Source organism: Platichthys flesus, chromosome 23 (assembly GCF_949316205.1).
Source record: "Platichthys flesus chromosome 23, fPlaFle2.1, whole genome shotgun sequence".
Taxonomy (NCBI): domain Eukaryota; kingdom Metazoa; phylum Chordata; class Actinopteri; order Pleuronectiformes; family Pleuronectidae; genus Platichthys; species Platichthys flesus.
The window spans coordinates 14329348-14339835 of NC_084967.1; the positions used below are offsets into that span (position 1 = coordinate 14329348).

General features: G+C 48.0%; 2 protein-coding genes across 5 annotated transcripts; both read left to right on the forward strand.

The window, feature by feature from the left end:
* The first annotated feature begins 3761 nt into the window (after nucleotides 1-3761).
* On the forward strand, nucleotides 3762-7017 carry LOC133949031 (E3 ubiquitin-protein ligase TRIM35-like). Of its 3 annotated transcripts, none has more exons than XM_062383156.1 (7): nucleotides 3762-3829; nucleotides 4005-4435; nucleotides 4576-4671; nucleotides 4756-4986; nucleotides 5067-5089; nucleotides 5179-5297; nucleotides 5777-7017. In XM_062383156.1, the coding sequence occupies exons 2-7, from the start codon at nucleotides 4013-4015 to the stop codon at nucleotides 6319-6321; spliced, it is 1437 nt and encodes a 478-aa protein (XP_062239140.1). In that variant the 5' UTR covers nucleotides 3762-3829; nucleotides 4005-4012; the 3' UTR covers nucleotides 6322-7017. The 3 variants fall into 3 exon arrangements, with proteins under 3 accessions (XP_062239140.1, XP_062239141.1, XP_062239139.1); XM_062383157.1 differs by having other exon boundaries at nucleotides 3772-3898; XM_062383155.1 differs by having other exon boundaries at nucleotides 3787-4435.
* A 1121-nt stretch (nucleotides 7018-8138) lies between these two features.
* LOC133949119 (protein mono-ADP-ribosyltransferase TIPARP-like) lies at nucleotides 8139-10375 on the forward strand. 2 transcript variants are annotated; one of them, XM_062383306.1, is made up of 5 exons: nucleotides 8139-8950; nucleotides 9040-9199; nucleotides 9281-9468; nucleotides 9566-9835; nucleotides 9919-10375. In XM_062383306.1, the coding sequence occupies exons 1-5, from the start codon at nucleotides 8145-8147 to the stop codon at nucleotides 10358-10360; spliced, it is 1866 nt and encodes a 621-aa protein (XP_062239290.1). In that variant the 5' UTR covers nucleotides 8139-8144; the 3' UTR covers nucleotides 10361-10375. The 2 variants fall into 2 exon arrangements, with proteins under 2 accessions (XP_062239290.1, XP_062239289.1); XM_062383305.1 differs by having other exon boundaries at nucleotides 9281-9835.
* Nucleotides 10376-10488: the final 113 nt, after the last annotated feature.

Genomic DNA, 10488 nt, shown 5'->3' on the forward strand with positions numbered 1-10488 from the left:
TGTGTGTTCGGGAAACACTGATAACTGTGGCTTTCCTGTGAATCTGCACAACCTTGCGACCTTCCAGAGACTCAAGGAGGTTTCCAGCAGCTCCTCCAAAAAGAAATTCACCTCCAATTCGATAAAAAAAGAAACGTGTGGGTTCTTCCTCATGCACATTCACGTCGGCGTGTGTGTGTGTTTGTATGTGTGAGCAACATGCAAGTGTGTGTTTTCAGTCATAGCCTCCCACACACACACAGACACACACACACAGGGCTGTGTCAGATTGTCGTCAAAAGTTTCCCGCGCCATTATCAAAAGGAGAGAAATCAATATGCGACCAAAATTCAAGGTAGCGAGGCTTTAGAGTGCCTCGCACAACGTAATCAAATTGTGCGTTTAATCCAATTTTGCAGGCTGCTCTCAATTCATGTGTGAAAGAGGAGATGAGATGAAAAGAGGACCCCTCCGATGGAATATGGAGGAGCAGCGTCTCCCTCTTTGATGGCGGTGGAGCCGGCTCCTCGTGAGTCACCGTGTGAAGAGCATGGAAATGATTTGTCGACGCGTCACAAGTATTTTAAACTGAAAAGATCAAATATTGATACGGCAGAAAATCGCTTCTGGTGCCCTCTCTCCCCACCACCCCCCCCACACCCTTCCTCTCTTGCCTCAGTGGCAGCAATTACAATTACCAAAGTTGGAGATTAATCTCATAATGTCCTGTGCACTCTGCACACTGACTCAGCTGCTGCCCACTGACTGTAATCGTTTTACTGCAGGGACTTTCAATACGCGCTGGAATGTTATTATCCTGCACATATCCTTCAAATATTGAGAGAGATTCAAGTGCGGCTGGAGTCAAACAGCTCCGTGGGACACTTGAGTAGACGAGTAGCGTCTTAAATGTGTCGACTTCTTTAGTTTATTTAATGTTTTGTTCTTTCCTAATGTCCCCGATGCATCAACGCGCTGTAAACTTCACCGCCTCAACAGGAAGCTGTTTTAAAATAATACCTGCATCAAATGGCTTCTGGCTGATGCAGATGGCATCATAATACAACTTTTAATTAACTTTATTTATACAGCAGTTTTTCACAATGCAGCACAAGTTGCTTTGCATTAAAACTAGTTTAAATGGAACAGAGGATTAGAAACAGAACTTATTATTATTTGATATTTCCCTCAGCAGGTGGTGGAGACTCAACACGGAGCTAAAAGAAGAGTTCAAGAGGCCAAAAACTACACTTGAGGCATGTTTCGCTAATTCCACGATTCCGTAAATCCACCGGCTCCGGCCGACTGTTCATGGTCCAGCGTCCCCCCACCACCCAGCGGCGTAATGGACTATTGACTTTTTGTCCCACATTTGCAAATAGGCTTGTACAAGGCTGAAATAAATATGAAAGTGTGATGCGTCACTCATGATGTTTTGTAATGCCCCCCCCCCTCTCGGCTGCAGTCATTAATACCCAAAAAAGAGGGGGGGGGGGGGGGGGGGGGGGAGATCGTGCACAGATGGTTTTTGCAGCTCGGCTCCGTCACGGCTTGGTGAGTGGTCCTGATGCTGTCTGTGAAGTATCATGTGGTTAGACAGGTCTGACTGAGGTTGTCTCTGCATCGTGTTCGCCCGCCTGTCCTCATTAGACGCTGGGAGATTGACACAACACCCCCCCCCCACACGCACAAACGCACACACATACACACAACAAACACCTTCTCTCTCTCTCTCTCTCTCTCTCTCTCTCTCTCTCTTTCTCACCCACCCTTCAGCCCTGATGAAGCCCTGCAAACGCCAGCAATAATGAATCCCTATTAGCCAGGGCCACAATGGCTGACAGCCAATTTGCAGGGGGGGGGGACTGTGACATCCAGGTAGATGTGCACGTTGAACAGCTCCACCCAGAGGTCACAGGTATTTCTTCTGTCGTGCTTCAGAAAGGACAGATCAAATCTCATCTCCTGATGTTTGTCTGTTTTCACTGACTCGTCTGAATGAAGCTTCAGGGGCAGAGGAACGACTTCCTGCCAACGTGGGTGAATCCTGACATCTAGTGGCTGCTGGAGATACTGCAGCGGAGGGGACCTGTCAACTTCTGAGTTGAAGCTGGTGACACATTTTATTGCTCAGTGTCGTGGGATCAGATTTAAATTGCATGAATCAGAAATGATGACAGATACTCAAAAGCTGCAGTTCTTTTATAAACCTTCCTGTTTCGCTGTCTTCTGAGACTGAGGCAACATTAGTAGTTCTATTTATAAAACAGACTTTTTTATTAATCTGAAATAAGAGTAGATACCATAAAGTAAATCACTTTTATTAAAACTATAAAAAAAACAGGAAATTAGTTTGTTTTACTGGATTATTCAACTGCTTGATGTTAAATATAAAATGAATATTAAATAATATATATAATTAGCTTTTTATATTAGTCATTAATTAATTATTTCAGTTTATATTGAAAAAGCAAAACTATTATTTAAAATTAGAAATGATTTAAAAAGAGCGAAGATTAAACAAGGTAAAATATGTAACAATAAACATTAAAAAAATAAGTTACATGGATTAAAATAATAAAAATAAAATAGATATACCAAATAATACAATGATGGTGTATCCTATGTAAAGAGCAATTGCGAATAAAAAGGTTTCTAGATCAAAAAGCTGTAATGGATTGAACATATTTCCTCTCATATTAATATATACCATTAACTAAACTTGTGGCACAAGAAGTGTTAACAACAAAAACATCTTCACAGAATTCCACAAAGCACAGATGACATCTTCCAATTATAAATAAAATAACTTTGCAGCGTGTGAAATCTTAAATAGCTTTGTAAAGACCTTTATTCATAATTTATGAAACAAAATATAAACAAAGGAAATGATTTATGGCTCAGATGCAGCCGAGCTCAGCACGCCTTTAAACAAATAATAACATCCTGAGTGGTTCCAGGAAGAAGAAGAAAAAACAAACTAACAACCTGGAACATCTGCTGGAAACTCAGCTTGTCTGGTGCGGACGTCAGACAGAAACATCTGTTCCGTGAGAAGACGGAGAGGAGCAGCTGAAGAAATCTCACTCACAAGCAACTCGAGGAAAGAAAGTGTCTTTGTGCTGGAGCTCCTGTTCGAGGTGACGGGACAGAGTGAAGGTCACGACCCCTCCATCACATCACAGGGCCAAAGCTGCAGGTTTTTGATGACCTTCAGTGAAATCTTCCTCTGCAGCCAAAACCTCCTGAAAGTTTTTGGTTTTAATTTTTTATTTGTTGCTATTAAACGAGGTGAAACGCCGTGATTGAAAATAACCTGCTGTGTAGTCTTTAACTGTATTTTATAACTTTTCTTATTTACTCCATGTTACACTAATGGTTCAGTGTTACTGCTTTAAGTCTTATTGAATCTTTTAGTTTTACACTAATGGTTCAGTGTTACTGCTTTAAGTCTTATTGAATCTTTTAGTTTGAACTCAAACCAGTTATTCTTGACTTCACTGGTTTGTAAATATTTGAAAGTGACGCATAATCTTGTGACTGCACTTCAGGCAACATTCCTTTCTTTATTTTCAAACACTTCAGAGCCTGTAGAGGTGGATGTTCACCACCGTTCACAAGTCAAAAAGCAAATATTGTTAAAACAAAACCATAAAAATGAACATAATTGTGTATCTGCTCTGTCTTCATGCTTCAAACTTGTGAAAAGCTGCGTAGATTGAGTGTGTGAGAGTGGTTGGGGTGTGTTAAGGGTTAAAACATTGTGTCTCCTCCTCCTTAAAGTGACTCAACACAACAGGAAGTAGGAAGTGCTCTCAGTGCAGCACGTCTTCCTGTCACAGGCTGTCGGGTATGTTTACATCCAGCTCCTCCTTTATAAACTCCCACTCAGCTGATCTGTGAAAGCTTCTAAACACCGGTTTGTGTGCAGCAGAGCTCGAAGTGGAAGTGCTTGTGGGTATGAACACAAAGTGTCCCTGTGCTCGATCATGTGTCTCTGTGTCTGTTCCACTTTCGTTTCCCAGGCGTCAGCATGGCCGGACGGCTCTCTCTCCAGGAGGTGGACCTCTCCTGTCCCATCTGCTGCGAGATCTTCAAGGACCCCGTGGTCCTGAAGTGCAGCCACAGCTTCTGTGCCGCCTGCCTGCAGCAGTACTGGACCCGGCGGGACCGAAGCCGCGACTGCCCCCTGTGCAGGACCCAGAGCGTGGACGACCCGGTGCCCAGCCTCACCCTGAGGAACCTGTGCGAGTCCTGGATCGCCCCCGAGGACGAGGGCCCCGAGGAGGGGGGGGAGCTGCCGGGCGAGCCGGGGGAGATGTGCCCTCTGCACGGGGAGAGGCTGAAGCTGTTCTGCCTGTTGGACAAGGAGCCCATCTGCGTGGTGTGTCACACCTCCAGGAAACACAAGCTGCACGACTGCTGCCCCGTCAGCGAGGCCGTGGCCGACGTGAAGGTGAGGTCCGAGGTGGAATGTTGAAGTGCTCCTCCTGCAGGCTGTTTGTCTCAGCCCCCGACGAGCTGCCGTGTTTGAAGACGTTACAAATATGAGGTTATGTTCATAAGTTTCTCAAAATATGAATTCTCTCCACTCAGGAGAAGATGAAGTCGGCCATCGGCGTGCTGCAGAAGAAGAAGGACGCGTTCGACAAGCTGAAGAAGAACTACGAGGACACGGTGGTGCACATCCAGGTGCTGCTTCCTGGTGTGAACGGGTTTTCACCACGTTGATCATTTTCCAAACCTTCCCCCGTCACACGCGGCTTCTCATTTCAGGTCCAGGCCCAATTCGTGGCGAGACGAACCCGCGAGGAGTTTCAGAAGCTTCACAGCTTCCTGCAGGCGGAGGAGGACGCCAGGATGGAGGAGCTGAGGAGCGAGGAAGAGGAGCGGAAGCGAGAGATGATGCAGAGGATCGAAGAGATTGAGAGAAATATAACGTCGGTGTCGGCGTCCATCACAGAGCTGGAGGAGGAGATGGCTTTAGAGGACATCTTTGTCCTTCATGTACGTAAACACCTTTAAAAATGAGCACGAACACATGAATCTCAGTTTTCTAAGTGAATGGTAACGTGTTTGTTTTTCAGAAATGCAAGGGGAGGCCGCCGAGGTAGAAACTCTCTTATATTTTAAACTTTAGTTTGTCTTTTACTGTATAATTTGAAACACAAAGTCCATGTCCTCACTATCCTCATGCAGGGTCGATGGTCCAGCTGAAGCTCCTGTCGCGGCCCCAGCGGCGCTCATCGATGTGGCCAAATACGTGGGATCTCTGACGTTCCACGTTTGGGAGAAGATGCAGAAAATCATCAAATACAGTGAGAACGTGCTCGGTTACTTTTCAGGTCACGCTGAGGTTTATTCTTTAAAGGTGACACGGGGTGGACTTTTACTTTTTAATTTCTTCTACTGCGTTTTGAAGTTTTATTTCTATTCGTCAAAGTTAAGTAAAGTTTAAAAGTCCAGACTAAAATCACACCTTGATACTTCCTGGTGATTGTGATGTCATACCCCCTCATTAGCATAAGCCATGCAGCGTTTCACCATTAGTTATCTTGAGCAGGGATTGGTTGACCAATCACAACAGATTGGTTCAGCTGGCCAATCAGAGCAGACGGGCCTTAAAGGGAGGGGGGGCCTTAAAGAGACAGGAGCATTCGGGCCTTCTCTGAACACAAGTAACAACCCAACGTAAAACACCTGAATCTGAGCAGACAGAAGGTTTCAGCTGCAGTTTCCTTTTAGATGTTTTGATTCAACCACATCTAACAGCAGCCCTCCATCTTGTTTCCTCCAGCCCCGGTCACTCTGGACCCGAACACGGCCGCCCCCTGGCTCACCCTGTCGGACGACCTCGCCGGAGTCTGCGACAGCGACGAGAAGCAGCTGCTGCCCGACACGCCGGAGAGGTTCGACCCCGACACGGCCGTGCTGGGCCGCGAGAGCTTCACCTCGGGGAAACACTCCTGGGACGTGAACGTGGGCGACAACACGGCGTGGGTGGTGGGCGTGGCCAAGGAGTCGGTGGTGAGGAAGGAGAAGATGTCGTCGGTGCTGAGGAACGGCTACCTGTGCGTGTACTTCTACCACAAGATGTACTTTGCGGGCACCTCTCCTCTGACCCGCCTCACCCTGAAGAACAACCCGCAGAAGGTCCGGGTGCTGCTGGACTGCGACAAGGGCCGGGTGTCGTTCCACAACCCGCTGGACAACGCGCTCATCTACACCTTCAAGCACCCCATCGTGGAGAGGGTGTTCCCCTACTTCTGGGTGGGCTGCCAGCAGTGTCCGCTGACCGTGGAGCCCAAGGAAGTTTCTCTGAAGGTTGTTGAGTATTTTTGAGAGATCGCAACTTTTTTCTTCCCAGCCCCCCCAAAAAAAAAGAGGGTGAGGAACATCTTTGAATAACACAAGGAGAGAGGCGGCTGCTCAGAATGTGAAATCAAACAGCATCAGATCTTTTGTGTTTCTCCACAGTGTCCACACGATGAATGCCTTATCTGCTCACTGAGAATTATTCAACTCCAGCTTGATCCCTGCACTCGAAAGCCCCCCCCCCCCCCACCCCTTGTCTGTGGTTCTTCATATCTTAATGCTCTGTGACCTTGAAATCAGCATTTAAGAGAATTATCCTTTTATGAATATAAGTTTTCATAATGATTCTGCACTTGCACGTCAAACTCTTGAGCCCAGTCCTGTTTGTTTTATGACTAGAAAAAGCTTTATGTGCTCACTAATGATGTCATTGAGGTTTGTGGGAACTAATTGATAATAAATCATTTACTAATATAAAGACTTCCCTTGATTTTGTGCAACCTATGAGTTCCTCCGGTGGTTTTAGGAGCCATCTGTTGTTTTAGCCTTAAAAGAGACAGTGAGTGGTTTGTTTGTTTGTGTTATAATAAAGCTACTGAACGGATTTTTCCAAGAAACAAAGAAGAACGCATCAAATTCTGGTTCTGATCCGGACAAAGGAGACGACTTCCCAGAGAGTAAGTCATGGATCCTGAGGAAGGAGATCAGGCATGTTGAGGAGACAGACGTGAGTGTTGGGCCTCGTGGAGGTGGTTTCAAGAACCTTAAAGTCTAAAGTGTAAAATATATATCACATTTTTAAGTTTACGATTATTACAGTAGACACAGTGAACAAATGCACATCAGCCATTTCAATACATAAGATGTTCATATCCCTACATTGGAATTGGATGGGGGGGCAGTGCAGAGAAACCCTGGACAGATGAAAATACCTTATTTCAGCTTAAACAATATATATACAGATCATATATATATGACACAGATTGCTCGTTTATTGTATATATATTATTATCTTTATAAATGATTTATTATTTAGTTATTGTTGTTATGTTACTATTATTATTATTATCAACAACCATTTCAGATGAAACTGAATATTTTAAAATGTGAATATGAATCGTTAATAATTGTTATTTCTGTGTATCAAAATAAAATTAACAAATCACATTAAGTTATTGGCTGAATTATGTGTGTATGTTCTTATTATTCATTCATCGTGTAAATTAATTTCTTACTTTAATTTGTTGGGCTCTTTCCTTCACCTTACTTCCTTCCCACCTTCCTCCCTTACTTCCTGCCTCCTCCTCCTCCTCCTCCCCCTCCTTTTTTTTTATATCGACGGACGAATCTTTATTTAAAAAACTTTATAACGAGTTAAAGTTGAGTTCGCACGTGAGTCAGTTGGTTTCCTCTCGTGATGAACTGAGCAGCTGCAGCTGGAACTCAAAGTCAACGTCCAGGTAAATCACGTTCCATCAGTTTCTCCTGTTGATCAGATGCTAACTCATTAGCTGCCGTGCTAACTGAGCATGTGGAGAGTAACTGCGTTTTAAAATCATAATCACGTGTTTAATAGTTCATGTTGTTTATTGGAGCTTCAGCAGATGATTTCCAGTGGATGGACCAAAAGGCAGATCATCAAATATTCAGAGAAATACATATTCATACGTTTATTATTATTATTATACCCTTATTATAACATCAGCTTAATTCTGTACTGTGGATTTTAAATGTTTTTAATACATTTATAATCTGGTTAATAGTCTAACATGTAATTCAGTGGATTTTAATTCAGTTTATCTTCCTCTTTGATCTTCTGAGTTTTCAAAAAGTGATTTAGGAAATTCAAGATGGCCGACGTCTCATCCGGCCGGGGCGTGAAGAGAAACATGGCGTCCGATGTCGTCCCGCCCCCGTCCAACTCGTCCCAGGTCACGCTCCTGAGCCCGTCCCTCCTCCTGCTGGGGATCCCCCCCGACACCGACACCAGCCTCCCGGTGTGGGACGCCGTGAGGTCCCAGCGCGTCCACGTCACCTGGAGCGTCAACGCCTACAGCGTGGGCGTCCGCTTGACCCCGGCGACCTCCGACCGAGCGAGGGACGCCTCCTCCGGTGGAAGAGAGGGCGCCTCCATCGCCGCCTGGACCTCAGCGCTTTCTCTCACGACCCAGCAGCAAAGTGACGCCTCCCAGTGCCCCCCCAGCGCCCTGCTCACCTTCTCCCAAACCGGCACCCATGTGTCCCCATGCCCACCTCAGATGATCCCTCCGAACCCGACCACCTCCCTCATCGTCCCGCTGCCGCTCATCATCTCCCAACGCCAGCCGCCCCGCCAGCCCGGCGCCAAGACCAGGAAATTGGCCGTCATCCGGACCCCAGCTCCTGCACCCCCCAGGCCGCCAGCCCCGCCCAAACCCCCCGTCCCCTGTCCTTTCCACACCAGGAGCTCCTCGGACGTGGACATCTGCGACAGGTTCCTCTTAGGCTTGTGTCGAGCGGGGGGGAGGTGCCGGAAGCACCACACGCCGTTCCCCTACCACTGGCAGCTGATGTGCTCGCTCACCGACATGTGGGTCAGCATCTCGCCGCGCTTTCAGGTGCTGCTGGAGCGGAGCTACTGCGACGCCGCCCAGGAGGTGGTGTCCATCGAGGACGGGTGAGTCGGAGCGCCGCCGTCTCCCTGAATCCAAAACAAGCAGCCGTGAGGTTTTGAGTTTGAGTCCTCTGGTGCTCTACCCCCTGCAGACACGTGAGCTGCACCGTGTTCTTTGAGTCCATGGAGCTGGACGAGCTGTCGAGGTACGGTGGAGTGAGACGGCTCTCCAACTCCGACAGGAACCCCTACTTCCCCAGCAGATGGAAGATCTACTGGTTGAACGACAGCGGCTGGGAAGAATACAAAAAGGTTCCTGTTCTTCTTTTACTGTAAATCTGTGTATTCGGTTTCATTACTCTCCTGTTCACCGATTGGTTGGTGTCCCTGCAGGACGTGTCCGAGCTGCTGATGAAGACGGTGGCGGAGCTGGAGCCCGAGTGCTCCTTCTTCATGGGCCTGCAGGAGTACAAGCTGGACTTCACCACCATGACCCAGACCCATGTCTCCACCGGGCTGCAGAGAGAAGTCCGCTGCCGGCCGGTGTTCCGCTCCCCGGAGTCCATGCAGCCGTACCTGCAGTTAATATCCTGGAGCTTCACAGGGCCACACACTCAAACCTGCAGGTTCCTCTTCATCACGTTAACATCCTTCCTTCCTCTTCTTCCCACACATCAGGACGGGAATCCTGCTCGAGCCCACCAGGCCTGCCGGGGATCTGCCCGGGGCCAACTTCAGCGTGGACCCCCTGGAGGAGTTCAGCTCCTGGTATCCTCCGGTGTGGTGTCTGGCCCCGGAGGAGGAGTTCAGCCTGGTAGACGTCCCGGCGGGGACGCAGACCCACCACAAGGTCTGCGACTTCTTCTACCAGAGCCTGTTGGAGACCAAGGTGGAGGTCGTCAGCATCCAGCAGGTCCAGAACCTCCTGCACTGGGACAAGTACCAAAGGTAAATCTGACAGTGAACCCGACTGTTGCCCGGTAGATTGAAGTATGTTTTCAGACAAGAGCTCTGGATCGTGTCCTCCGCAGGCACAAGACGGACATGCAGAGGCAGCACACGTCCACAGAGCCCCTGGAGAGACACCTCTTCCACGGCACAACCAGGGAGGCCGCCGAAGACATCTGCCACAACAACTTCGACCCCCGCGTGTCCGGCGTCAACGGGACGACCTACGGTTGCGGCTCCTACTTTGCCACCGCCGCCACCTTGTCCCACGGCTATTCGGCCAAGGCGGGACCCGGCCAGGTCCGCCACATGTTCCTGGCCAAAGTGCTGGTGGGGAAGGCGAGTGTGGGGAGGAGCAACTACCGCCGCCCGCCGCCGCTCAGCCCCAGGACCAAGCACCTGCGCTACGACACCTGCGTGGACAACAGGGACAACCCCACCCTGTTTGTGGTGTTTGACAGCTGCCAGTGTTACCCCTACTACCTGATCAAGTACCAAGACGTCCCCCAAGACGTCCCCATGTGAGGAGGAAGAGGAAAAGAGTTCACATGCGTTCAGATGTACGAAGACTTGAAGTTCAGTTTGCTCTCGTTAAAATTTACAAAACGTAGATTATGTGCAATGAAGTTCTACCTCAGAGCTAAAATGTTAAA

Excerpts from the sequence above, each read along its gene's own strand:
- LOC133949031 (XM_062383156.1), top strand. The coding sequence starts at position 4,013 with ATGGCCGGACGGCTCTCTCTCCAGGAGGTGGACCTCTCCTGTCCCATC. Across the intron at positions 4,987-5,066 it reads AGGACATCTTTGTCCTTCAT|AAATGCAAGGGGAGGCCGCC; the intron begins GTACGTAAACAC and ends TTTGTTTTTCAG. Across the intron at positions 5,090-5,178 it reads TGCAAGGGGAGGCCGCCGAG|GGTCGATGGTCCAGCTGAAG; the intron begins GTAGAAACTCTC and ends ATCCTCATGCAG.
- LOC133949119 (XM_062383305.1), top strand. The coding sequence starts at position 8,145 with ATGGCCGACGTCTCATCCGGCCGGGGCGTGAAGAGAAACATGGCGTCC. Across the intron at positions 8,951-9,039 it reads GTGGTGTCCATCGAGGACGG|ACACGTGAGCTGCACCGTGT; the intron begins GTGAGTCGGAGC and ends TACCCCCTGCAG. Across the intron at positions 9,200-9,280 it reads GCTGGGAAGAATACAAAAAG|GACGTGTCCGAGCTGCTGAT; the intron begins GTTCCTGTTCTT and ends GTGTCCCTGCAG.